We start from the raw sequence: 25405 nt of genomic DNA, 5'->3' as shown, positions 1-25405 counted from the left end.
ATAAGCCCTGGACTGAGTAAGTAGGGATAAATTCTTTGTACTGGGGCAAGAGCATTGGAGATCCATAGGACACACCACTGAGCCCAGGCAGTTTCCAGGCAATTTCCCGTCCTCATCCATGGTTTAAAGGAGACTTCTGATATGAAAATGCTCTTTGGTTTTCTGTGTCTAAGCTCAGCTCTGCAGAAGCAGCAGAGTTCTGACTTTTCAAGAAATTATGAAAGGCATTGCATTTGCATAGATACCCAAGGATGCTTGCTTTAGAATGGAAACATTTTTGGGATTCAAGGAAAAAGATAACAACATATTCAGCAGCTTATATATTTTCTGTTAACTTCAGCATGATCAACAGCTAAAACTAAGTGTCTATTTTTACTTCTTGTATACTTCTGAATAAATGCTGACCAAAAATGCCACAGTGAAATGATAAGTTTTCCTTCCTATTTGTTTTTGATTTGGAGGAGCACCTAAACAGTATATGAAATCAGGAAGAAGAGTTGAAAGAGGAGAGCATATATACAATTCACTCCTTTTTTCCATTTTATTGCTCTGAAGCCATAAATGCACCTCCTCCATTTATTGTGGCCAGTTTAGCTAAACTTCAAATAAAGAGCATCAAAACGTGCTGTTGTATCTCGCTCAGCACCTGTGCCCACACATGCTGTATGCCTGGCAGTACTGTGGAGGCTGTCACCCTGACACAGGTGGCTGAAAAACTGGCTTGAAGCATGACTGTAGCCCATCACAACCGTGTGCACAGGCAATAAATATGCCTTAGCTCGGAGACAGCAGCTAACGGCTCAGCTCGGAGCAAACTCTGCCTGCAGCAGCTACAAAGAGCCCTGGCTATGAAAAAGCCCAGCCCCCTTTTGGAAACGGAACCTATCTTGTATGATAAAGGGCTGGAGAGCACAGCTAACCTGCAGGGGCTGACAGATGAAACTGAGAAAACCTTTCTGCCTTTAATCCATTTACTTTTTCCATTAGAGAGAGAAACACCTATGTAACTGTTTTGCAGACAAGTCCATGGAGATTTTCTGATTACCCTTTTAGTAACTTACAAGACAATCAACAACCAACTTAGCCAGACTTTTAGCAGCCACTCAGTTGTCTCCTTACACAGCTTTCTCCACCCATGTTATGCTCTAAAATGGGGGAATTAAGTTTTAGGTGATTAGGAAGGATCATACCAGGGTACCACTAGCATACTGTCTGTTTCAAAGTCAAAAAGGAAGCACAATAGTCACCACTGCACATTCCCTTCCCTACCCACTATGACAGGAGCTAAATAGCGCTGTTTACAGTGTTCCAGCATAAAGCCAACCTGCCAAGCTTCTAACAGAGCAGAAACTGAGTTATGTGCCTTCTCTTCCAAACTCCCCTAGAAGGAACTGTGCTTAGGCACCAGTCTAATGCCAGAAGGTTGCCCACTTCTCACACTCCTCACCCTGATCCTAGTCCTAATCTAGCCCTAGGCCTTGGCTAAGATTTCTGCCCTGGGACAGGCTAACTCTCTAGGTGTCCATTACTGACGTGAGAGTCCTGCTGGCAAGAAACCCTCACTAGGACAACCCAAACCACTTTGAAGACTGAATGATTAAGTGACCTCACACGTGGCTGGTGGCAATCTTGTATTAAGGAAAATTTTGATAATACAGGCACTGGTCTGTGAGATCAAATACCACGTCTTTAGTAATGCATCATAGGTAGCAAAGAAAGAACTCAGCAAAGGGAAAAGGCAAAGGGAAGAATGAACGAACTCTGCCCTGGGCTTCTCCTTGCTCTCAAGCACTTTCAGATTAAACTGTGAGAAAAGTAATGATTTTGTTTGCCATAAAAAGCCTTTTCCCTCATATTCCAGATATACCAAGCATTGTCAGGACAGACCTGGAAGTGAAGCCACCTGAAAAAGCCTACAGGCACCCAGTGCTAAGCACCAGAAGGAAGCATGGCAGCTCTTCTCCTGTTTGCTGAGAGAAGGTCCTGACTGATGCTCCTGAGGCCCACCAGCACTCCCATTGCTTGAGCTGGCTCAGCACCAGGCTCACAGGAGACGCTGCACCCCCACAGCTCTTCCTTAACATGGCTAAACAAATGGATAGAAACAACTTAAAGCCGGCCTGAACACATCACCTATGCGCTGCCGCCCTGGCCTCTTCACATTCCAGAGCAAAAAACCAAAAAGAAACCCTTCCAGGGAACGGAGCCAGAACCGGGGGGGGGGGGGGGGGGGGGGAAGATCATCAGGAGGCCACGAGGCCAGGTGGCAGAAGAGCCGAACCGGCGTCACCGCGGAGGCACCCCCGAGGACTCTCGGGGACAGCCCGGGCGCCGCCGGCCGGGGCAGGATGTGAGCTCACGGCACCGCCCCTTCCCCGCCCGCCCGGCGGTGCCGGTTCCGCCGCCCCGAGTCCCGCCTCGCTCCCTCTCACCGCCTCCGGGGCCGGGGGTCCCGGCTCCGCCTGGGCCGGTGAGTGCTGCGGGGGGACCCGCGCCCCTGGGGCCGGTCCGGGCGGCCGGGCCTGGGCAGAGGCGGCGGCCGGGCCCGCTCGGGGCGGGGAGCGCGGCCCGCGGGCCCGGGCAGCGGGGCGGACCCGGGGCTGCGTGAGATCCGCGCTGTGTTTGTCCGCAGGCGGACGCGGCAGAGCCCCGGCGCGGTGCCCGCGGCCGGAGGAGGTGCCGCCATGGGGAACCAGCTGGCTGGCATCGCCCCCTCGCAGATCCTCTCGGTGGACAGCTACTTCTCGGACATCCACGACTTCGAGTATGACAAGAGCCTGGGCAGCACCCGCTTCTTCAAGGTGGCCCGAGCCAAGCACCGGGAGGGGCTGGTGGTCGTGAAGGTGTTTGCTATTCAGGATCCCACCTTACCCCTGACGAGCTACAAGCAGGAGCTGGAGGAGCTGAAGATAAGGTTACACTCGGCACAGAACTGCCTCCCCTTCCAGAAAGCCACCCTGTCCGAGAAGGCCGCCATGCTTTTCAGACAGTACGTACGGGACAACCTTTATGACCGAATTAGTACCAGGCCGTTCCTAAACAACATTGAGAAAAGGTGGATCGCTTTCCAGATCCTCACTGCGGTGGACCAAGCGCACAAATCTGGAGTCCGCCACGGTGATATTAAAACAGAGAACATCATGGTGACCAGCTGGAACTGGGTTCTTCTAACTGACTTTGCCAGTTTTAAACCAACTTACCTTCCTGAAGACAATCCTGCTGACTTCAATTACTTCTTTGACACATCCCGGAGGAGAACGTGTTACATCGCTCCTGAGCGCTTTGTCGATGGCAGCATGTTTGCCACGGAGCTGGAGAACATGCGGGACCCTTCCACTCCTTTGGTAGACTTGGCAAATAGCAATCAGCGAACAAGAGGGGAGTTAAAACGTGCAATGGATATCTTTTCTGCAGGTACTTGGAGCTATCAGGTGTTGTTTCTGACTAATGCAGTGCAGAAGAGCTTAACTGGGGTTTTTTGATTCCTTTTTTTTTTTCTTACAGTGGGTTTGGAGAACAGCATGTTAAAAACTTGTGTATTTTAAGCATAAAGACCCAAACCTTTTTCATTCACAGCAAAATACAAAGACAACATAATAGGCTACATAATTTAAGTGTATCACTATTACTTGAGGAGAGAAATCACAAACTATACTGTTATGGCTCAGCTATGCTGTAGGAAAGAGGTGGTTCTTCAAGGCACAGTCCATCATCTTCTATTGGCAGAGAAGCATGTGCCTCATGGGGCCTGAGAGGAGAAACCAGTCCATGGCCCAGTTCTGGGGGGACTGCCACAGCTTTCTGGGTAATTTGGCAATACTAGCTCTAGAAGCCCCTTCTCATTTTATTTTCCCCACAGGCACGAAGTGGGAGCAAAGTCCTGTTATGGTCCCACTCACAAATACTAGTTAAAGAGTTTGACTGTGGGAGATTGCCTTGAGTCTTGGCCTTATCTTGAAAGTCATGAGTTTAGCCCTTGTTTTTTGGGTTTTTTTGTTCCCTTAAAGTGATTGAAAATATGAATTTAAAGGAATTTTACAAGTTGCTCTTATGGCCAAACTTCCAGGACACTCCACTGATAAAGCAGACTATTGTGAGCAAACTGCAGGAGCAGGTTCTTTGAAGTACTTGTGTCATGTACGCAACACTGGGGGTCTGTTTTTGGCAATCATGTGTGAGTGAATATATGCTGTGTCCCAGTATCAGCTGTGAGAGCAGAAGTTATTCCTTTACCTTCTGTAAAAGGGTTGCTTAATTTTGACTACCTGACCCATGCTGACTTACCACACTCTTCTTCCACATGACAGTGATGTGGGTTCCTTTTCTAGTGATGAATTTTCCAGCTGGCAGGTGGCTGAAGTCACTGCCTCATGTTTTCTAATTGCAAACTCCTCTGCTGTTGACATGCTTGAAATAAATTACTTGGAACAGATTTCAGGGATCAAGTATAAAAGCCAAGTTTTGGAGCTTGAGATGTTATCTCCTTTCTGCAAATTAATTTAGCAACTCATTTGCCTTATATTGCCAAGTCTTCAAGCAAAGACTTGTTTAGGATTTGTTCTTGTCTGCATATAGAAAACAAAGTTAAAGTGTCTGTTTATAATCCTCTGACATCTTTGACTTCTTTTCTTTCTGTCCCAGGTTGTGTAATAGCAGAGCTCTTCACAGAAGGTGTACCCTTGTTTGATTTATCTCAGCTTTTGGCATACAGAAATGGCCTCTTTTCCCCTGATCAAGTCCTAAACAAAATTGAAGACCGCAGTATCAGAGAACTGGTAAGGATGGACTACGTCCTTAATTAGAATCCTAATTAGAACCATCTGTGTGTTCTGTTTGCAGTTTATTTCACCTACTTTGGTGACAGATTGCTTAGGTTTAAGTTTTGATGTTTTTGTATTACAAATGTCTAAACCTTTGATCTTTCTCTCCCGCTCCCTCCCACTTCTGCCTTTCTCAAGGTCACTCAGATGATCCATCGAGAGCCAGATAAACGTTTAGCAGCTGAAGACTATTTGAAACAGCAACGTAACAATGCATTTCCTGAAATATTTTACACTTTCCTTCAGCCTTACATGGCCCAGTTTGCCAAGGAAACGTTTGTGTCAGCAGATGAACGTATATTGGTCATACGTAAAGATCTGGACAACATCATTCACAATCTCTGTGGGCAGGATCGCACAGAGAAGGCCGAGGGAGAGACAAAAGAGAATGGGCTGGTTATTCTAGTGTCTGTGATAACTTCCTGTTTACAGACTCTCAAGTACTGTGATTCAAAACTGGCTGCTTTGGAGCTAATTCTTCATTTAGCACCAAGATTAAGTGTAGAGATTCTTCTGGATCGTATTACTCCTTATCTGTTACATTTCAGCAACGACTCTGTGCCCAGGGTGAGGGCAGAATCTGTGAGGACACTAACTAAAGTTCTTGCTCTCGTCAAAGAGGTGCCACGCAATGATATTAACATTTACCCAGAATACATTCTGCCAGGCATTGCACACTTGGCCCAGGATGAAGCCACCATCGTCAGACTTGCATATGCTGGTAAGAGGATATCCAGTCAAAACTCCAAATCTTGAGCTTTTCTGTATTCTCTTAACTGTTTCTGTCAGTAAAACTCACTAGTAGTCTCAGAAGTGACTGCAGGTAATGACACCTCTACTCACATTTCATTAACTCTGTTTCCCTAAAATGGCCTGATGGAACTGAATGAATAAGAAACTAACTTAAAGCATCAGTGTGTTGCTGGGCTGCAGAGCTGTTTTCCAATAACATGAAATTTGATATGCAAGGGCTGAAATTAGATTATTTGCTCTGTAATAAACTGGCTTATACTGTAACAGATGTTTTCTTTAGATGTTATTCAGATGTCGGAGTTCTGCACAGTTCAGGAAGAAGCTTTGCTCTGTGCCCTTACTTGCTATGACTAGCATGTTTTCATTGGGTTTTGGGTTTTTTTTAGTTGAAAACATCAGGTGATGTTTTTCTTTTTTTACTAAGTAAACTGATAAAAATAATTATTGAAGACTTTGTATACTTAATGTATAGAACCAATTGCTTGTGGTCACTGTGATCAATTTAAATTTCAAATACAGTAATGTATTTAAAGGTAGTCTAACTGGGTTAACTTCTGTTACTATAGTACACTTCTGGAAGTGGTCAGACTGGTCACTTAAGAGTATTTGATCTGGGCTGTGGACAGGCTCCATTGGCATGTTGCTGTTGATTTGGATGACGCTCAGAATGGCTGCTTAAGTGGGACTTCTGCCTTGATGTTATTGTTCCTGTGCCAGCAGTGGCTGACCCATATAATGCAGCCTGAGTTGCTTCAGCAGCTTCCAAATGGTGCAGAACGATGCCAAGTCGGCGGGATACCCTGAAAAATGTTCTAAAAGTGGATTCCAGGGTAACAAGTTGTTATTCCCTAGGATACATGTCCTGGTGTGGCGGTTTGTTGTTATTTTGTTGCAGTCTACTAAGTGGCAATGTTAGTTCGGGCTATTTCGCCTTTACATTCTACTCAGTTGTTTAGTCACAAAACTGAGATTAAGTGGCATTTAGGGCTTGTTCTAGAAGAATTAAATTAGTCTTTGTTACACCTAATAGAATTAGGATTTTTCCATTTGTTTACATGACAAAAGTACTGTGTGATTCGATGTACTTTGGTAGCTTTGCTGGGAGTTAACAGAAGTGGGTTGACCAGAACATCCTGTATAATTTCAGTCCTTTTTGCCCATCGTGATTGGTTGTGCCCATCGTTGTCAGTGGCTGTAATCTCTCTTCAGGGAGATCATCAGACAGATGTACATTGGCAAAGCAGAACAATTCTTAACCAAAATGTTTTCCTTTTGCAGAAAACATAGCATTATTGGCAGAAACAGCTCTGAGATTTCTGGAGTTAGTACAGCTGAAAAATCTGAATATGGAAAATGAACCAAATGGTGAAGAAATGGATGAAACATCTCACCCTAGTGATAACTATGACACAGGTAATGTCACCTTTTGCCTGCTTATAGTAGCAAATCGTGAGCCAAAGCTCCTAGGTAGCACCGATCTATCTCATCTCTCAAAGCTTAGCCTTCCTATTAAATGGGGAAGAGTGTTTTGCCTTGACCAGTATCAAAGTGTGTGTGTTACAGCTTCACGTAGAGACAGATACCTCTGCTCTGCATGTTGTGAGAGACAAAAAAGTATAAAAATGAGCATATTTTTCTTCTCCAGAGGTCCTCAAGTATTTGACTGTGATGCTGGCTGCATGGTTGCATATCCAGCTTCACTTCCAGCTTGTCTCATAAAAAGACAGCTGCAAAAACACGCCTATGTTCCAAATACTGCTTCTGTTGGAGTGGGAAGCAGCGTTAGCTTTGGAAAACCTGTCAAATTCTTGCATAGTTATTGTACTGTATTTTTCAGTCATTCTTCCTTTTCTGTCGCTGTGCTTCACAATTCTTGTCTGTTTGCCTGGCAAAACTAAATATGTGGATACCATTTGGCAGTAACATTACTGTAATGATTTATTATAATGTTGTATATATTATATATCTGTATAGCGCAGAGAAAGAGTTAAAATCCTAAGGATGGATTTTCTTTTTCTTTCCCTTTGGAAAGATACATGGTAATAAAGTGACCTGTGTGTCATCTCCAGTGCCTTTTAGTGTTGCATAAATTCCCAGAAGAATGCTGGGCAAATCTAAGCTGGGAAGAGTTTGTGGTTAAAAACTGTCATTTCTCTTCTGGGCTAAGAGATCAATCTGTGATTAATCAGAGTTGGTAAACATCCTGCACATATTCCATTTGGGGAAAAGGCAATTATCTCTTAACTAGCTGCAGGATGATACTGTAAAATAAAACAGCAACAAATCTACTAAAACCAAATATAAAAGATCCTCTTCAAATTCCTTCATGTAAGGTATGGGGTGCTCAGAATTGCTGAGGAGTGAGAGAGGAAGCTCCATTGTATGGGCTGTGTTTCTAAGAAATGCTGTCCCCTATCCCTTGAGATAGCTTGGAGATGAAAGAAGTAACACAAGGAAGAAAGAAGCTTGAGTAGTTCTGTTCTTTTCACCCTTTTTGAAACCAAGCATGAGAAATTTGAACCCAGGAGGCAGATTTTTCATGTGGCTGATAGACAAGATCATGATAGAAAGCAAATTAGCTGGACTTCTGACTGCAAGCGAATGATAATCACCCCTCAAAACTGGTGCAGCAGTAGCTGAAATTTTTGTGTTGCTTGTTTGAGATTCTGCTTTGTAGTTTTCAATAATATGCAGTGCATTAACAATCTGTTACTTCCATTTAATAGAAATACTTTTTTAAATTGTATCATGAAGTAGAAGCCATAGGCAAGGTAATCTTAAAATTTTTCATCAGTATTGTTAGGTTAACTGCAGAAATTTAAACTGGAAGCACTCACTTTTTCAAGTGTTCTTATATTCCTCTCTGTATGCTTAATGAAATGAATCTATCTACCTAAAGAAAAACATAGTCTTGATCTGTTGTCAGTTCACAAATTTCGAGATTCATAGTCAAATAAACATATCAAACCAAAATTGCCTCAAAGCATTTTGTTTACTGTGGTAATGTTGCTGCTGACTCATTCTGATGCTTCTTTACATCTGCATATCACCTATATGTATAAAATGAGTGGAATCATCTTAATGGAAGGAATTTAGTGGAAGTTTAGAATGAATTGATCTGGGTAAAAATGTCACACATTTCTCTACTCTTTGGCTTTGTCACCACCTCATGCTTAGCTTGAAGTCTTTGGTAAGCCCTTGTTGGAACTGTTGAGGTTCTGTTGCATTGCAAATTTAACCAAAAATGTTGTTCAGGGTGACCTGTCACTGTAACTGCTTTAGCAGCAGGCCGTAGACATGCACACACTGTTTCTCCTCAGCCAAAATGTTCATCCTGTTGTCCCTTGCAGAGTTGCAAGCCTTGCATGAAATGGTCCAGCAGAAAGTTGTAACTTTGCTAAGTGATCCAGAGAATATTGTGAAACAGACACTGATGGAAAATGGAATAACACGTCTGTGTGTCTTTTTTGGGCGTCAAAAAGCCAATGATGTTCTTCTGTCTCATATGATCACTTTCTTAAATGACAAGAATGACTGGCATCTTCGAGGAGCTTTCTTCGACAGCATTGTTGGTAAGTGTTGGTTTTGGCCAAACAGAGTGGAAAGAAAATAAATAAATAAATGAACAGTTTCCAGGATATGAAAAAATAAGTCATATAAAAGTCCTCCTTATAAAGATTTCTAGAATTTATATGAAAAGAGTTTTTCTGAATTATTGGGTGGAAATGTTTCATTAGGGAATGAAGATGAAACAATGTAGATACAAATGTATACTTCTTTTAGTCCAAATATTTAATACAAATGCAACTGAGGCATTTAAGTCTAGGCTAGATTAACATTAAAAAATTGGAATTTAAATGCTTTTTTTCTTCTTTGAGTCTCTGCTACAGCCACTAATTTAAAAAGCTAAATTATGGCAAGTGATTACTAGGATTTCTACAAGCTCTATAGTAGATGCATCACTTCACATATGCACATGGTCCGATTCACTTCAGTAGATCTGTTCATATGATGAAAACTAGACATTGGTATATGCTGAAGTTATAACTGGAGAAGTTTTTGCAATGCCTTAAAACATCACCTAAAGATTCCTGTTACTTCAGAACACTTCAGAACAATTTAAAAAATCTTACCAATAATGACATCAGCTGTTAAGTATATCTAATGGTCTATGTATGTTGGAAATGCACATGAACATTGCTGAGAGTCATTGCTCAGGATTTGTGAGTCAAGAAAACTTTCCCAAGTGCAGTTCCCGAGGGCAAAAATAGTACTTCAGGTGCATGGCAGGAAAACCAATCTTGATCAAACTTTCAGTGGGGCCATTGTGGTAGCTACACATTCCATTGTAACTGGAAGCCACAAAATGCTGTGCTGGCAAATTGCCAAGAAGTGATATTGATAACTTATCAGAAATTGTTTAGAAGGAGCAATGGAACAGCCAAAGCACAGGTCTGAGTGTCCTGACTTCTTGCAAAAGACATAGAGACATGTGGAGCAATTAAAAGTGAAGACATATAACCTATATTTTTAACTCCTCTCCCAGTGTCTGTTCAAAACATCCACAGAAGAATTCAGATTAAGTTCTAAAGTTATATTTTTATTTTACTTCAGGCATTTGCACATCTTTAGAACTGAGCTCTCTTAACTGTTATTTAAGTAAGTAAACCTGGGGCTGTGAGCAGATGCCCTTCTGTAGCAGTGGCACTGAGGGTATTTCTCTTTCTAGTGCTATTTCTCTCTCCTTCCTCCCTTCCTTTTAGCAAAGGGTTGCAAAGTCCAGCATTAAGACATGAATAAGTATATTGATTATTACCTTATTAGATTAGAAGTGATAAAGTTATTTTATGCTTACTCTCAATTCTGATAAGAAGACAGAGTTTTCTGGTGTTTATCAGTTTGGTTTGGATTTTTATGTTATTTTTATGTTTCAGGTGTTGCTGCTTATGTTGGCTGGCAAAGCTCATCAATACTCAAACCTCTGCTTCAGCAAGGTCTCAGTGATGCTGAAGAATTTGTCATTTATAAAGCCCTCAATGCTCTTACTTGTATGTGCCAGCTGGGGCTCTTGCAAAAGCCCCATATTTATGAGTTTGCTTGTGATATCGGTAAGTTGAAATGGAGAATACCCTGTTTTCCTAGTAAAGAAAATAAATCTCAGTACTACATAAAGCTCCCCTATCAGGTTAGCTGTCCAGAATACAAACCTGTAGTTCTGTTTTAGAATTTAAACAAAATGGTGGTATGAACCTACTGCTAGTTTAACCATGTTAGTGCTCAGGACTCTAAAATAATAGTTTTGGTGGAACAAATTGGAAGCATCTTGCCAGATTTTATATAGGGCAGCAGCAAAAAACACTCACTCCAAAAACTTTTTGCCCTAAGATCTTTCCTTGGTCTACATGGCAACCTACTGTAAAGAAAAAATCCTGGTTGCTTTTGGTAGTCCATCAGGCACATAATTTGCAAACACTTACACATTAGCCTTTGAAGGTAAGAGAATTCAGACAATCGTGATCCTTTCTTATTCTAACACCATAAAAACCCATTAACTCAATACACTCTTGGTTGCAGAGTTGGTGTCTCCTTCCTGATCAGGCTTATCAATTTAATTTAGAAGTGCCCAAGATTTAGCGGCTATTTATGGAAAAAAAATACCAAATGATATTTTGAGATGTAGTCTGCTTCTTCTTAACGTTATAGTTTTACAAATGCACTCAGAATTTGGAGCAGATGATCTGTGATTACATCTCATGACTAGATACAGTGCCTTGACAACAACTTCTTAAAGTCCACGTAATTAGGGGGACTTCTGAGTCTTGTAATTTTGGAATATCAGTAGTGATTCTTCAAAGGAGAGAGGGAAAGCAGGAAGGAATGAAGTATTTACTTTAAAAAAAATCACCACTTTTAGGATTCACTGTAATTGTTAGAATGTGGTTGAGATTTATTTTTGGATTAGTCTTCATTGTAAATCTGTAGTTGACAATTAGGGATTGAAATGAACAAATAAGGAAAAGTTGCTTCTTGGCAAGAGCAAGGAAATTGAGCAGCATGAGTACAGTGAAATCCATGAAATATTTTCCTCCGTATGAATGTTTTAACCTTGGTGCTCTGGAAGAGAGAAGGCTCAGTTTTGGGAGTAATTCTGTTAGAAGGAAATTACATCACAGGCTTCCATATTCAGGATGATCTCCTCTCTCCTATATGAATGATATATTTTAACAGCCTATTTTTCTTTCAGCACCATTCCTGTGTCACCCTAATCTTTGGATACGTTATGGTGCAGTTGGATTTATCACTGTGGTGGCACAGTATTTGAATATTGCTGATGTCTATTGCAAGCTAATGCCATACCTCCATCCTTTTATCACACAACCAATAATACAGGTAATACTTCCAGTAATATTAATGGGAATATGTCTGGACTAGCCATGATTCATAAGTTTGTCTTGGCCATGGTCCTGGCTATAAGGACCATATATACTTTTTTTCAATTAAGATTACAGGCAATTACAGATTTTTTGATCTCTGCTGGCAGATTTATAGAATGGCCATTGCTTTCCGTGTTTTAAAGACTGTTGTTTCAAATTTGTTGCAAAATGCAAAACATTTTACAAAGCCTAAAATCAGCAGGTATGGTTTTGGTTCAATCCTTTTCTGCCTCGTTTATGGTCAAACTCTTCCAATATTGTGCTAGTTTACAGGAGTCTAAAAAGGATAGAAAGTTGGCTGTGAAACAAGTTGGTTTATGTTCTGTGCTTTCATCTCCAAGACCAGTTAATTAGTGATTACCATGCTTGTGATTTCACCAGAACCACTCCTGTGTTTCAGTGCTTTGCCAAGGGTCAGGGCACAATGCTCAGCATGAATGAATTAAGTCATTACTATTAGGGCATGTCCAGGAATGACCTGCATAATGCTGGTAGTATAATCATATAGGCATCTTTGGACACAATTTCAGGACCTGTAGACTGCACCTCTTGGGTGTTTTAATAGATAAAGAAATAATTGCAGTATGTACATTGAGAAATGAATCTGTGTTTAACATTTTGTTGAAAACCTTGCAGATGGGAACTTCAAACATTTTTCCATGTTTACATGTTCTTTGTGCTGTGTTTTAGGCATTGATTGGTAAATTTGTCTTGTTCACTTCCTGTGTCATATTAGTATATAAATATTTTCTTCTTCATTTTAGTATACAAATCTTTGCTATGCAACACTATATTAAGCAAGTGAGTAGAGGGTAACATTAGTTGTATTGTAATATTAAGTCTTCATTCTGGACTCATTTTGAAGTTGTTTTTCATGTAGACTGCAAGCTATGAGAAGCACTTTATAGGAAAAAGGGAAAGAGAATGGAGAAAGTCTAACATGACCAATACAGATCTTATTTTCAAGAAAGGAGACAAGTTGAATCTAGATTATTTGTACAAGTTATATGGATATCATAATTTTGACTGGTCTGTTGTTTTGAATTGCAGGTAGACAAAGAAATAGTCCTATTGAGTGTACTTAAGGAGCCTGTCAGCCGTTCCATATTTGATTATGTCTTAAGATCAAAGGATATCACAAGCCTCTTCCGACACCTGCACTTGCGTCAAATGAAGAGAACTGGAGCTCTCTCTGAGTGCCCACCTCCAGAGGACCCTGCCATTGCACAGCTCTTGAAGAAGCTTCTTTCACAAGTAATTGGGTTTTATTTGTATTTTAAAAGTGAGGCTTGAGACTCTTGGGCTCTGTACACCTCCACAAACCCTCATCTTGCAGTTCCTGCTGTGAAGGACTCCCAGTCTGAGGTTCTGATCCTGCAAGCCATTAACTTCACTGATTTCACTATATGCTTGTGGGACAAGTTGTTCAGAACTTAAATATGTTTAAAAGATCTGCCAGATGTAGAGACATATAAATACCACCTAAGTCTTTAAAAAATGGCTGCAAGTCTCAAACTTCCGATGCATCTTTGATGTGGCAGCATTACAGAAGCGTTGCTGGATCAAGTGCATTGTGTTGGATAAAGGAGTATGTATTTGTTAAAGTGCTAGACATTTGTGCCAAAAGGAAATGGAGCTGGAAAGTCTTGAGGGTTATGTGTGAAGAGGGAACATAAAGAATCACTCACCCAAAGTAGTGAGAACTGGGAAGAGAAAGGACTGTAGCTGTGTGGGGTTTGTTTCCCCCACTATGGCTTGTGGGCTGTAAGCATGGTCTATGTGGCAGTTAAGCAGATTGCACCAGAGAGTGATCCAGCATTAAATTCTGTTCTGCCCTTTCACTTTTTCTTGCCCCCTTCCTTAGGAGGAAAGATATTCTTACACCACAGTAGCTTACCTTATGTTTCGTATGAGCAATGGACCGATGCTTTGAATTCTGGGGATGTGCTCTTCGGCACTTCTGAACCAGTTATTAATTTTACTGCTTCTTAAATCTTCATGCCTTGATGCATGTTATTGTTAAGAGAGAGTAATATTACCTTTTCTTTTATTCTGTAGGGGATGACTGAGGAGGAAGAAGACAAACTGTTAGCACTGAAGGACTTTATGTTAAAATCTAATAAAGCTAAAGCCAATATTGTGGATCAGAGCCACCTGCACGACAGCAGTCACAAAGGGGTGATTGACTTGTCAGCTCTGGGAATAACTGGAAGACAAGTGGATCTTGTTAAAACAAAGCAGGATTCTGATGACAAACGTGGTTAGTATATTTTGTGATCTATATAGTTGAAGTATAGCCTTCCTTTCAGGGTGTTCTCAGTAAATCAGCCTACATGACTATTACCATCCTCACTGAGTTTGCAATAGGAAAATTACTGCTTCTGTTTGAAATGTGAGGTGGTGGAATGTTCTCTGATCATTGAAAAATGGGGATTACTTTTTCCCCTGAGAATATTTAAATTATTTTGACTCGTGTGCAGTTGTTCAGCTGATTGTGACAAACAGGACTCTAGTGACTCATGGCAACAATGTTAATGTTGAAGGGTACATGTCTGCTCTGTTTCCTCTCAACAAGTGCTAAGCTCTTTAATTGTGAAAATCCTGGGTGTTTCCTTGAGGTAGCCTGAAGAAAACCAAAAATTCCTCAGGCTGCCACTGAGGAGTTGCCAACTGTTGCTCACCCAAGTACATGTGTTTTGGCCCTAGGGTTCTTCCGATTCTTGTCAACTCCCATTTTACTTTTTTTTATCTGCTCTTCTTTCAGCTCAAAAAACCTCTTACATTTCCTTGTTCAGACATGAAATCTACTTGCTGCTAACTATTTCAGTTCTCTGTAGCCTCAAAATTCTTCTTTATTAGACAGTTTGAGCTTCCTCTTTACTCTCTCAAACTTGCAATTCCCTCCTCTATTACATCACTGGTAGGTTCTGTGTTGTTACATATAGAAATACAGAAATATCTATAAAGCCTATAGCAATTAACATCTTATTTCCAGAATTAGGGTGTTTTGCATATAATTGTAAAGGAAAGTACAGAAGTGTAGGATTTCTCTTTTTTTTTTTTTTTATCCTTGAATGAGGAGTCAACATGATTTAAAACTTAGTGTATATGAAGTCTATACTTGAAGTGATTTGTTTCACCCAAAGCTGTTACCCTTAAAGTCTTTATGCCTTTAACTTTTCTTCACTGACTTTGTCCAAATTTAATTTGTTCCATGTTTTTCTTTTTCTGTCTATATTTTACAGTTCTAAGTGACTCTAAAGGAATGCTGGAAATAAATAAATTTCTTATTTAAAGAGATAACATACTTGAATCTACAGGTGATATTGCAATTATGATGGAAAACTGATTGTATTTGACACCAACAATTATTTATGTACTGTGCTATTACAAATTTATTCTTGATGTCCCTGCTCATTGTAGGGTGGTTGGACTAAATGACCCAAACCCTTCCATGATTCTATAAGAAAAATTTATCATATGGTGGAGTCTAATCCTGCAACCTTCTAGATGTAAGCTTTCCCTCTAGTGAAGTGGTCTATTACACGAGTCAGCTGTAGGATCAAGAAGATGTGAACACATGAGGCAGGTGCTTTGTTTGGTTTCCCTCATAAATGCTGTCAGCTGATGTCCACAACATAGCAGTAGGGTTTTCTCTGTACATAAATAACAATCTGGCATGTAAACATTAGACTTCCATGTAGTCTCAAAGTAATGACAATCATGAGTGAATGTTGTTGTGGTAATGTTGGGGGTGTTTTGTTTTTTAATTCTCACACCTCCTCCTTCCCTCCCTCCCTCCAAACTACTTATAGCTAGAAAGCATGTAAAGCAAGATTCAAATGTAAATGAAGAATGGAAAAGCATGTTTGGGTCCCTGGAACCTACCAACATCTCCCAGCCAATATCCAAAGGACATGGGCAAACTACTGATCCTGAAGCCATCCAAGCTGGGAAACCACTTCGTTCAGAGTCCTCAGCTGGCATTTGTGCCACCTTGTCATCCTCTCCACAGGTATACATGAAAAATACTATGTTTGCATCTTACTTGAAATGATTTAATTGTTTTAAAGTCAAGTGGGACTATAGGGATGTGACGTTCTTGTTTTGTTTGGAGGTTATTTGACACTGACCATGCTATTGGCTGGTGTCTTCTTCAGCAGAGTTGCTGACTTTCAAGTTCTTATTTTTAAAATAAGAAGTGAGAGAGGACTGAAGTAAGTTTAGTCCCTTGAACAGAAGAGCTTCTCTAGCAAAGAGATGTTTTGTACAAAGAGATGGTGCTTTGTGGATTAGACAACTATTATGTAAACCTTTCTGTCAGGAAAGACTTTTCCTCAAATTGCATGCCCTGATACATGTTAGGAGGAAGAGATATCATGCTTTTAACTTGGAAATCACAACAGCATTTACACATCCTATAATACTTATTACGGGTTAGAGGAGGATAGGCTAGGAACTCTGCAGGCCTTGGAAGGCAGAGTGAACACTCTTTTCTGTTTGCCTTCTAGTTGGAGATTAACTTCTGCTAGCTTTAAATGAGTGTGTCTACCCTAAACTATAATGGAAACACTTCACACTTTGGTTTTTAAAGCCCAATGTAAATGAATTTGAGAGCTAACCTTTAATTTTGTCAGTCTTGAGAGCAATAACTGCCTCTGTAATAATCACATTAATAGGTGTGCACAGCACATTACAGTTTCTTTAGACAGAATACAGAACAGAGTAGGCTAACAGGGTAGAATAAGAGAATGTTAATCTTTTATATAAATAATAATTTTCACTATTTTTAAATGCTAATTCATTGCTAATTGATTCAATAAAAAAGATTTTTTCCATTTTTATTCATTGTGTATGACAAAGAAATCTTATGAGGGGGATTTATCTGTATGTAGAATGTAAGGCATGTATTTTTAAGGGCTGATTTCCTACAGGCATCTGATGGAGCAGTTGTCCAGCCCAGAAAACCGACCCTGCAGGCCCTGAGTAGCACAATGTCCCCATCTGCACACCAGCTGCGCATCACCACCTGCAAAACTGAGCTGCAGCAGCTGATCCAGCAGAAGAGAGAGCAGTGTAATGCAGAGAGACTTGCCAAACAGATGATGGAGAATGCTGAGTGGGAGAGCAAGCCCCCACCTCCAGGTACATCACAGGCCACTGAGGTTATTAGATAAAAAACTTTATATATATGTGTATATGTATAATTTTAGTCAAGATACCATCCTTTCATGGAAAAAATGCAAAGGGTGAGGAAAAGAGGAAATTCTTAGTTTAGGAAATGTTTTTACTGTGCAGAATACCTATGACCTAATGTCTGATTTAGAATTGAGGTAGTAGGCTTTTGCCTTTAATATTTAAAATGTCTTAACACTGTTCTCAGTGCCGGCTATGCTTTGCAGTTGTAATGAGTATCCTGATATAACTGTTAGTGGATGGATCTAGAGAGACTTGCATGTTCCTAATTAGGTTGTGGTTTTGTTTTCCCTGTAGGATGGCGTCCCAAAGGGTTGTTGGTAGCTCACCTTCATGAACACAAGTCTGCCGTGAATCGCATCCGGGTGTCTGATGAGCACTCCATTTTTGCCACTTGCTCAAATGATGGCACAGTGAAGGTCTGGAACAGCCAAAAAATGGAAGGAAAAACCACTACAACCAGGTAGCTTAAAAACCTGTGGTATTTGGGTCTGCAATTTTACAGTGAAAAATAAAGTAGAGGAGGGAGCAAAATATTAATCACTTGTGGGTGTGCTGGAAATATCAATAAGGAGATATATTGGTGCTCCTCTTGGCTTGCATCTATAATATTAGATTGCTGTTTCAATTAGTTAATAAAAGAAAAAATGCAAAGGGACTGCTTTGTACATAATAATTACAGGCTTTTTTATTTCATTTCTGCACATATATAAATATATTCTGCTGTTGTTGTTTAAAGCCAACACTGGCTTTTTTGCTTTCTCATTTTGGAACAGCTAGAAAATATTATTTTCAGAGCTTTCTCAAGAGCCATTGGTTTTAAGTAGGTGTTTAAGAGGAGTAATTTTTTTTAAGTGTCACCAAAAATTACCTCTTTTTTCTCTCCTCCTATTTCTCTCTACTGTTTAGATCAATTTTGACATACTCTCGGATTGGAGGACATGTAAAGACACTTACATTTTGCCAAGGCTCACATTACTTGGCTATAGCTTCAGATAATGGTGCCATCCAGCTTCTTGGTATTGAAGCCTCAAAGCTCCCTAAATCTCCTAAAATTCATCCAATACAAAGCAGGTATGTACTTTAAACAGTTAAATCTCACCACACACCAAGCTCAAGCTGTTAGTATATTCCTCAGATAGATCCTCAAATTTGCTCTAGGCTTCCTGCTGGCTGAGCCTAGGCTGTACAGGAAGGCTGTAATCCATGTTCTTTTCCTGCTTCATAAAGAAGGGTTGAAAGGCAACTTTGCAGAGCTGACCATTCTTAGCTATAGGATATTTGTACTTCCTGTGTCACTGAACACATTATGAGCTTGAAACAGCCATTCTGAATAGTTCTCACTTGCTTTATTTATGTACTGGGATTGGTTCGTTCTTTGTTACAGTCTTAGTACTTACAAAGTGATTTTTGAGGGTTCTTTTGCAGGTCATTAGATAAAGGTTTACAGATGTGCAGCATGTGATGTTGCCTAAGACCTACAATTTTTCTCCCAGGCTCTTAATGTGATAAGCTGGTAGAGATATGGATAATGGGATAGTATGTAGGGGAGTCTTTGGGCTTGATTTAGCTCTTTCTTACCTCCATATGAGCAGTGTTTCAATATTTGGCACTGAAGCTACAGCCTGATCTTGCAGTTTGAGTGAGAGGTATGTCCAGGCCTCAGAGAGTACTCACAGTACTGCTGATGGGGTCTCACAAGTGTGGAGCAGAGAGGGAGAATCACCTCCCACAGCCTGCTGCCCACACTTTTGATTCTTCTGTTGTGGGTGGCTTTTTTTGGCTGTGAGCAGATATTGCTGGATCATGCTGAGCTTCTCATCAGCCAACACTCTCAAATCTTTCTGCTCAGGGCTGCTCTCAGTATATTCTCAACCCAGCCTGTATTTGTGCTTGGGATTGCCCTGACCCAGGGCACAGAGCTGTGTTTATATTTGCAAAGGGCTGCTGACAGCCTTGCAGGCCTTATCAGCAGAGAGATTTGAGAGAGCATAAGCATCCATTGTACTAAATTCAGAAAGCTGTTTCTGTAGATGCTTTGTGAAGTGACACAAAGAGGAAAAAGCTGCTCAACATAAGCTGTGGGAAAGAGTCTTAAACTTGGAGGGAGTAATATCTGTGTCTAAATGAGTTTATTATTTTAACCCAGGTCGTTAGATCTGAAGGATGATGGCTGTGTGGTAGACATTCATCACTTCAATTCTGGAGCCCAGTCAGTACTGGCTTATGGAACAGTTAATGGATCTCTGGTTGGATGGGATTTGCGATCCAGCAGCAATGCTTGGACACTGAAACACGATTTGAAGTTAGGCCTCATAACTTCATTTGCTGTGGACATACACCAGTGCTGGCTGTGTATTGGTAAGCCTGTATTTCTTGATAGTTTCTCTCTCTTCCCTGCCCCCTTCTTCCTTATAGTTTTCTCTTACAGTAACTACAGCTCAAGCTTTTGCTTGATCTGATTTTACTAGCATATGCTTTTCTCAAACAAGAGGAGAGAAATATCTTCTCATCTATTTTTGAGAAGCATTCTGCCTGCTAAGTACTTGAGGCTGAAGGCCATCTCCCTAGGAACAGAGCACAAAGATAAGGACAAAAACTCATATATTTATCTCTCTGACTAAGGGGAGCTTTTTCTCACCAGGAACGAGCAATGGTACCATGGCATGCTGGGACATGAGGTTTCAGTTACCTATCTCCAGCCACTCTCATCCTTCCAAGGCCCGAATCAGACGCCTGCTCATGCATCCTGTCTATCAGTCCTGGGTAATAGCAGGTAAAAGATGTCTTAAAGTTACCTCGCAATTGCCAGAGGTTGTGATTAAAGCAGCTTTTTTTTCAGCTTCTGCTTCAAGCCCTGGTAGAGGGTTGAAAAGAAAAAAAGTAGGGTTTAGCCATTGTCAAAATGACAGCATTTACAATTCTCATCTTCTGAGCATTGCAACTCTCATGAGGGGCCCTGTATCTACTGCATCCCCTTTTAAGGACAAAATGTTACAAAAGATTAAATTCAAACTCATGATGTATATTGAAGCTGACGGGAAATCTGCCACCATCTTCTGTAGAGCAGAGACTGAATTCCAATTCCCCCTTCAATCTAAGCCAGCTGTGTCATAGGTTAGAACTTTTGGAAATCTCCAAGATTCCTCATCTGATACACTTACAGCTGCTTCATCCTCACTGCATGTGGCAGTGTCATAGATTTCTATATGTTCGTCTCAGAAACACATTCCGAAATGGATGAGTATCTTAAACTAATCCTAAATAACAAAATTTATCAAGTTGCGGTAAAACGAGAGTAGTTTGAGTTTCATATTTTACTTGCTTTTAGGCTTCACTTCCTATTTTGAGTTATTAACCACCCTGGGAAATAAAACAAATTTCTTGAAGAAACATACAAATAAAGAAAGTTTTGCTGTGTTTTCTAGATTGTTTCCTCCCTGTGAAAGCCTAAAGGAATGACAGAGTTCATAATTTTGGATTATTATTAAAAAGTCCTTGCCTGCTAGGTTGCCACCAGGCTTGTAAGCAATCCCTTGAACAGAATTCTCTACCTGTCCACGTGAGTGTGGAAGTCCATTGTAGCTACTGAACTCTGTAACTTTGGATTGTTTTCTTACTTGCATAGGAGTGTTCTCCAAAGTCCCTGATGACTATGCTAAACAAACCATCTATCCTTCTCAAAGAAGGTTGAGAAGTTATCTAGGGAGGAAACTGAGGGTTTTATACATTTTTTAAAGGGGTTGAGAATTAAATCAGGTTTCCTTTAAACTCTTTTAAATCAGACACTTTTAATTATAGTGAAGCTGCTCTCAAGCCAAACTAAAGTAGTAAAGGAAGATTAACACAAATGCTGCAGGGAGCAAACAGAGAGTGTCTCTATGTCATACCCTTTATGTGATGTCCATAGAGCAAACAGCAAGAGCCAACCAAACTGTTTTGTACTTTTTGCACTGGCTTTATCTTTCCTGTAGCTGTTCAAGGCAACAATGAAGTCTCCATGTGGGATATGGAAACTGGTGATCGACGCTTCACTCTCTGGGCCAGCAGTGCACCACCTCTTTCAGAACTGCAGGTCTGGTCTCTTCCTTTTACAGTTTCAGTTGTGTAGCCAGGGTTAAAACAACCTTAGACTCCATGCTGTGCATCAGTACAGAACTTGCCCTGGGATTCATTTTGGCATTATAACTGTTTTACTTGTCAGAATTAAATGCCCTTTGTAAAACAGCAGTGTAACCTGAATCTTCATTGGTACCTTCCACTGTCTATGGAATGTACTTGTAACACTCACTTGTTATACCCAGCCATGTTCTTAGAAAACCAGTGAGCTGGTTAAGCTTGTAAAGATTATGAAAAAGCCAAAATTCATGGTGTGGCATCTTGTTTTTACTTGCTGTTCCTGGGGCTATGCATACTTCTGTAAACATCTGCTCTTTAACACATTCTTTCTGTAATGTAATACCTCTACTACACTTGAATGCTAGTTTAAAGCATGAAGTGGTTCTTCTTCAAGGACTTAATTGGGAAAGGAGCAATCTGGAATATGGTTCACAAATCCATAGACAAAAATAACCACAGCTGCTCCTATAAATGTTGTAAATGCCTATCTGGAATCTAATTAAACCTAAGTTTGTACATGCTACAAGGATTGCAGGTTGAGTTCATTTCAGTCCTGCCCTTTTTTACACAGGGAGCTCCATGATCTAAGATAGTTTTCTGTTGTATATCTGTTCCATAATGCCTTCATAGCCTAAAAATTTAAGCATCCATGTGCTTTTCAGTAGGATTTGCCTGCCTGATTCTTTTAAAAATAATCTCTCATCATTGAGAATGTAATTTCCAAGATTAAAAAAAAATAGGATTATGGAAGGTTAATTCTGTTGTATTGCTCTGTAAAGTGTAAGGGAGCAATTCTCATTAATATATTAAGATGTGGCCCATTAAAGTGACTTGGCATTTGCCAGAAAGATTTGGAAACTGGGTGGATGAATGTGGCAAGGCATGCATTCCCTTTCTGAAGCATGGTGACAGCTATTGCTGATAAATTATTTTTATATATCCTTTTTCCTGCTAGCCTTCTCCTCACAGCATCCATGGAATATACTGTAGTCCAGCTTCTGGTAATCCCATATTACTGACAGCAGGCTCAGACATGAAAATAAGGTAATCAAACCAACAACTTCCTTGTTTGTCACTCTCCCCCTCCACCCCTGCTGGTGTACTAAATTTTGCCAAGTGTTGCCTAAGTAATCTCTAAGAAGCCAAAACAATAATACTGAACATGTGTTCATTAGTAAACATCAGTGAGCTGAGGAAATTGTTCTCAGCAAAAGGACTGCAGAATTTGGTGCTTCTCTGAAACATGATGTATTCTCTGAAACACAGTGTGTACCCTTCTGTAAAATTCTTCACAAGCTCCATGACAAAGACCAAAAAATAACTCATGTGTGAGCTTGATATGAGTGTAAATTTCTCTGCATCACTCCCTTCCACTAAGTGTAGAAAGCAGATAGCATTTGTGCCCAGTCATTTTCATCATAAGAGCTTGACCACTTTTAAGTTGATAGAATTGAACATCTCACCTTGATTTTGTTTCTTCATGTTCAGGTTTTGGGATCTAGCCTACCCTGAGAGATCGTATGTTGTTGCTGGAAGTTCTAATTGCCCATCTGTTTCCTACTACAGGAAGATAATTGAGGGCACAGAGGTGGTTCAGGTATTTTGCTTTGTTTGATAGACACCTATTCTGCTTGCCTTTAGATGGCCCTATGGATTGCACTCATTGCATGATGTCTTTAATTAGAACTCGTTCGCTCTTACTTTTTGTGGATGGTGTCAGCATGGCATTTTTGGGGGAGTTGGGAAGAAGTTACTTTAAAATAAATACATAATTTGTTTTTGATAGGATTGGACTCATCAAATACTACTTACATGCAGAAGCCAGAGTCGTATGTTTCTTTTTGGATATTGAAATTTAGACTTTTAAGATTTTTGGCTTTGATCAGTGTTCAGAATGTCTTTTGAGTAGGACCTTAGCAAGGCCATGTGAGATGTACTGGCTCAGGATAATACAGTAGCTTCATGCTGAAGTTTTTGTTACATCTTTCAGAGTGACTTTGGGAACTGGCAGTGTTGCTAGTTGTTAAATAGCACAACATTTGGTTTCAGTTCAACAAATTGAGTGCTACTTCAAAGATGACTAAAACAAGTCAGTAGGGGTCTACCCAATGCACTGTTTTTTAGTGTTTCTTCTCAAACTTCTAAATTACATTCATACTATTGAAGCAGTTTTTATAAAAAGCTTTGGGAAGCCAAGATGTATGTGTTCCTATAACTTGTCTTCCCCCTATTGGAATATCAAATTTTAGTGTCATTGAAATAAATATGAGAAAAATACCCATTGTCATGTCATCCCCATTGTAATGTCAGTTCAGATTAAGACTTCGGCTGTGTGTGATAAAAAGGAATTAACCAAGGAGTAGTCCTGAGAAAACTGTCAAAGGGTGTGCGGTTGTATGGTTGAGCATTTTTGTTTGATTGGTTTTTGGTGGAGGAGATTTTGCAGTGTTCTTGCACTGACAACCTAATATGGATGACAGTCTCTCTTTGCAAATGCTTACCCTTCTGTAAATAGTATTTCTCACTTTGTTTTTATACAGGAAATTCAGAACAAGCAAAAGATGGGGCCCACTGATGAGACCCCTCGGAAGGGTCCGGAGTCTCTTCCAGTTGGGCATCATGATATTATCACAGATATCGCGACTTTCCAGACCACACAAGGGTTTATAGTAACTGCATCAAGGGATGGGATTGTTAAAGTGTGGAAATAAAAATTGTACTAATATATAGTATGTAAATATTTGTAATAAAGAAATAGTGTTATAATGAAGTTGTCAAGGACTGTTTCCAGTTAATGGAATGGAATAGACTTTAAAAACTATAAAAGCAATGATAAAATCAGTTACCTGTATCCTACCACCCTGTTGGCACTTCCTAATCACTTCTTATATTAAAGCTTTTTGGTATCCATAGCATTTCCTTGAAATATCAGGGAATCGATGAAGTCACTTAGTTTGGTTTTGACTACATTGTTCTTCAAGAACCTTTCAGGAAATTATTTAAGGACGTCCCACATGACACATTCTAAATGTGCACAAAGCAAAGAGCTGGTATCTAACTGCTCCTGTGTTGAATCTGAAAAATGAAATAAGAACCAGTGCACTGATGTCCCTGTATATTCTAATAACTATAATAAAGTCCACTTGAGCTTCCCTGTTTGGCACTTGGGTTTCTTTACATCTGTGGTTCCACTGCAGTGATTCTGCAGTCTCAGCTGCCAGAGCCATTGGGCTGTTGTCATTTGAGATCAGCTTAGCATTGTGTCAGTCCTCAGCTGTCTGACAGTTGTGTCCTTGGTCCTCAACTGTGCCTTGCTTGCTTTAAACTTGAGTCTGAGGCTAAGCTCTGCTGTCCTGGGAACCTAAAGCAGCACCACCAGGATGGTGTTCTCTGTCATTCAGTATGGATGTCAAAAATAGCCAAAACATGGCTTTCAGCAGGAAGTACTTTTTCATCATGGAATGTTCATGTGAGAGGCAATTCTAAATTTCAGACAGGGGCAGTAAAATGTTCTCACCACTCTTCCACTATCTGATCCAATTCTTCAGATTTCCAAATCCTTTTCAGACTTAAGCTTTATTAACATTCCTTACCTGCAGTTCCAGGTACGATTTTTCCCACTAAAACAGGTGATTGACCCCCTCTGCATGATGGATTCAGAAGGTCACTGACAACAAACAGCACTAATTTGACGTGTTTCTTGAATGTAGCTGTAAAAAAAATGGAAGCCTACTTTTCTACAGAGTATCTGATAGAAGCAGGGAATGCTCTTAACTTGTGAACTGGGTTCTTTGAAGAAACAACACATGAAATAATGACTTGTTTAAAAAGTCTCAGTATTCACTGGAAAAAGACTGCCTGCTTTTTCCTAGTGAGTGCATTACTTGGATAATTTAGTGTAGTAGACATTGCCCCAAGTGTAACAAAAGAGGAAGGTGGCTCAAGAACAGTGTGACATTTCTTTGCAGATCTTATCATTGCTGCTCCCTGTTATGCTGAAAAAAGTTTTTTCTTGGCTTTGTATAGAGGAGCTGGTGCTGTCCCTTTCTGTTGTATGAATTCAGGTATAAGGAAGGTTTTCTC

General features: G+C 40.3%; 1 protein-coding gene and 1 non-coding gene across 2 annotated transcripts; both read left to right on the top strand.

Moving 5' to 3' along the window:
- The first annotated feature begins 2355 nt into the window (after positions 1-2355).
- On the top strand, positions 2356-24092 carry PIK3R4 (phosphoinositide-3-kinase regulatory subunit 4). The gene is made up of 20 exons (XM_053948587.1): positions 2356-2470; positions 2633-3414; positions 4642-4775; positions 4959-5541; positions 6852-6986; positions 8924-9145; positions 10508-10681; positions 11818-11963; positions 13058-13261; positions 14066-14267; positions 15823-16022; positions 16942-17152; positions 17501-17666; positions 18113-18277; positions 19353-19564; positions 19848-19979; positions 21178-21278; positions 22278-22366; positions 22811-22919; positions 23863-24092. Exons 2-20 carry the CDS (start codon positions 2685-2687, stop codon positions 24031-24033), a joined length of 4086 nt encoding a protein of 1361 aa, XP_053804562.1. The 5' UTR covers positions 2356-2470; positions 2633-2684; the 3' UTR covers positions 24034-24092.
- Positions 11415-11528, top strand: LOC128801911 (U6atac minor spliceosomal RNA). The gene has a single exon (XR_008435276.1). It is a non-coding gene; the product is annotated as a U6atac minor spliceosomal RNA (small nuclear RNA).
- Positions 24093-25405: the final 1313 nt, after the last annotated feature.

This window comes from Vidua chalybeata, chromosome 1 (genome assembly GCF_026979565.1).
Source record: "Vidua chalybeata isolate OUT-0048 chromosome 1, bVidCha1 merged haplotype, whole genome shotgun sequence".
In the NCBI taxonomy this organism is placed as follows: domain Eukaryota; kingdom Metazoa; phylum Chordata; class Aves; order Passeriformes; family Viduidae; genus Vidua; species Vidua chalybeata.
Note: the sequence above shows the minus strand (reverse complement) of the source record. Positions and strands in the feature narration are given on the sequence as shown.

Bases quoted from the DNA above. Each gene is read 5' to 3' on its own strand.
- PIK3R4 (XM_053948587.1), top strand. From the start codon at position 2,685: ATGGGGAACCAGCTGGCTGGCATCGCCCCCTCGCAGATCCTCTCGGTG. The intron at 10,682-11,817 runs GTAAGTTGAAAT...TTTTTCTTTCAG, and splicing joins TGAGTTTGCTTGTGATATCG to CACCATTCCTGTGTCACCCT. The intron at 19,980-21,177 runs GTAAAAGATGTC...TCTTTCCTGTAG, and splicing joins TCAGTCCTGGGTAATAGCAG to CTGTTCAAGGCAACAATGAA.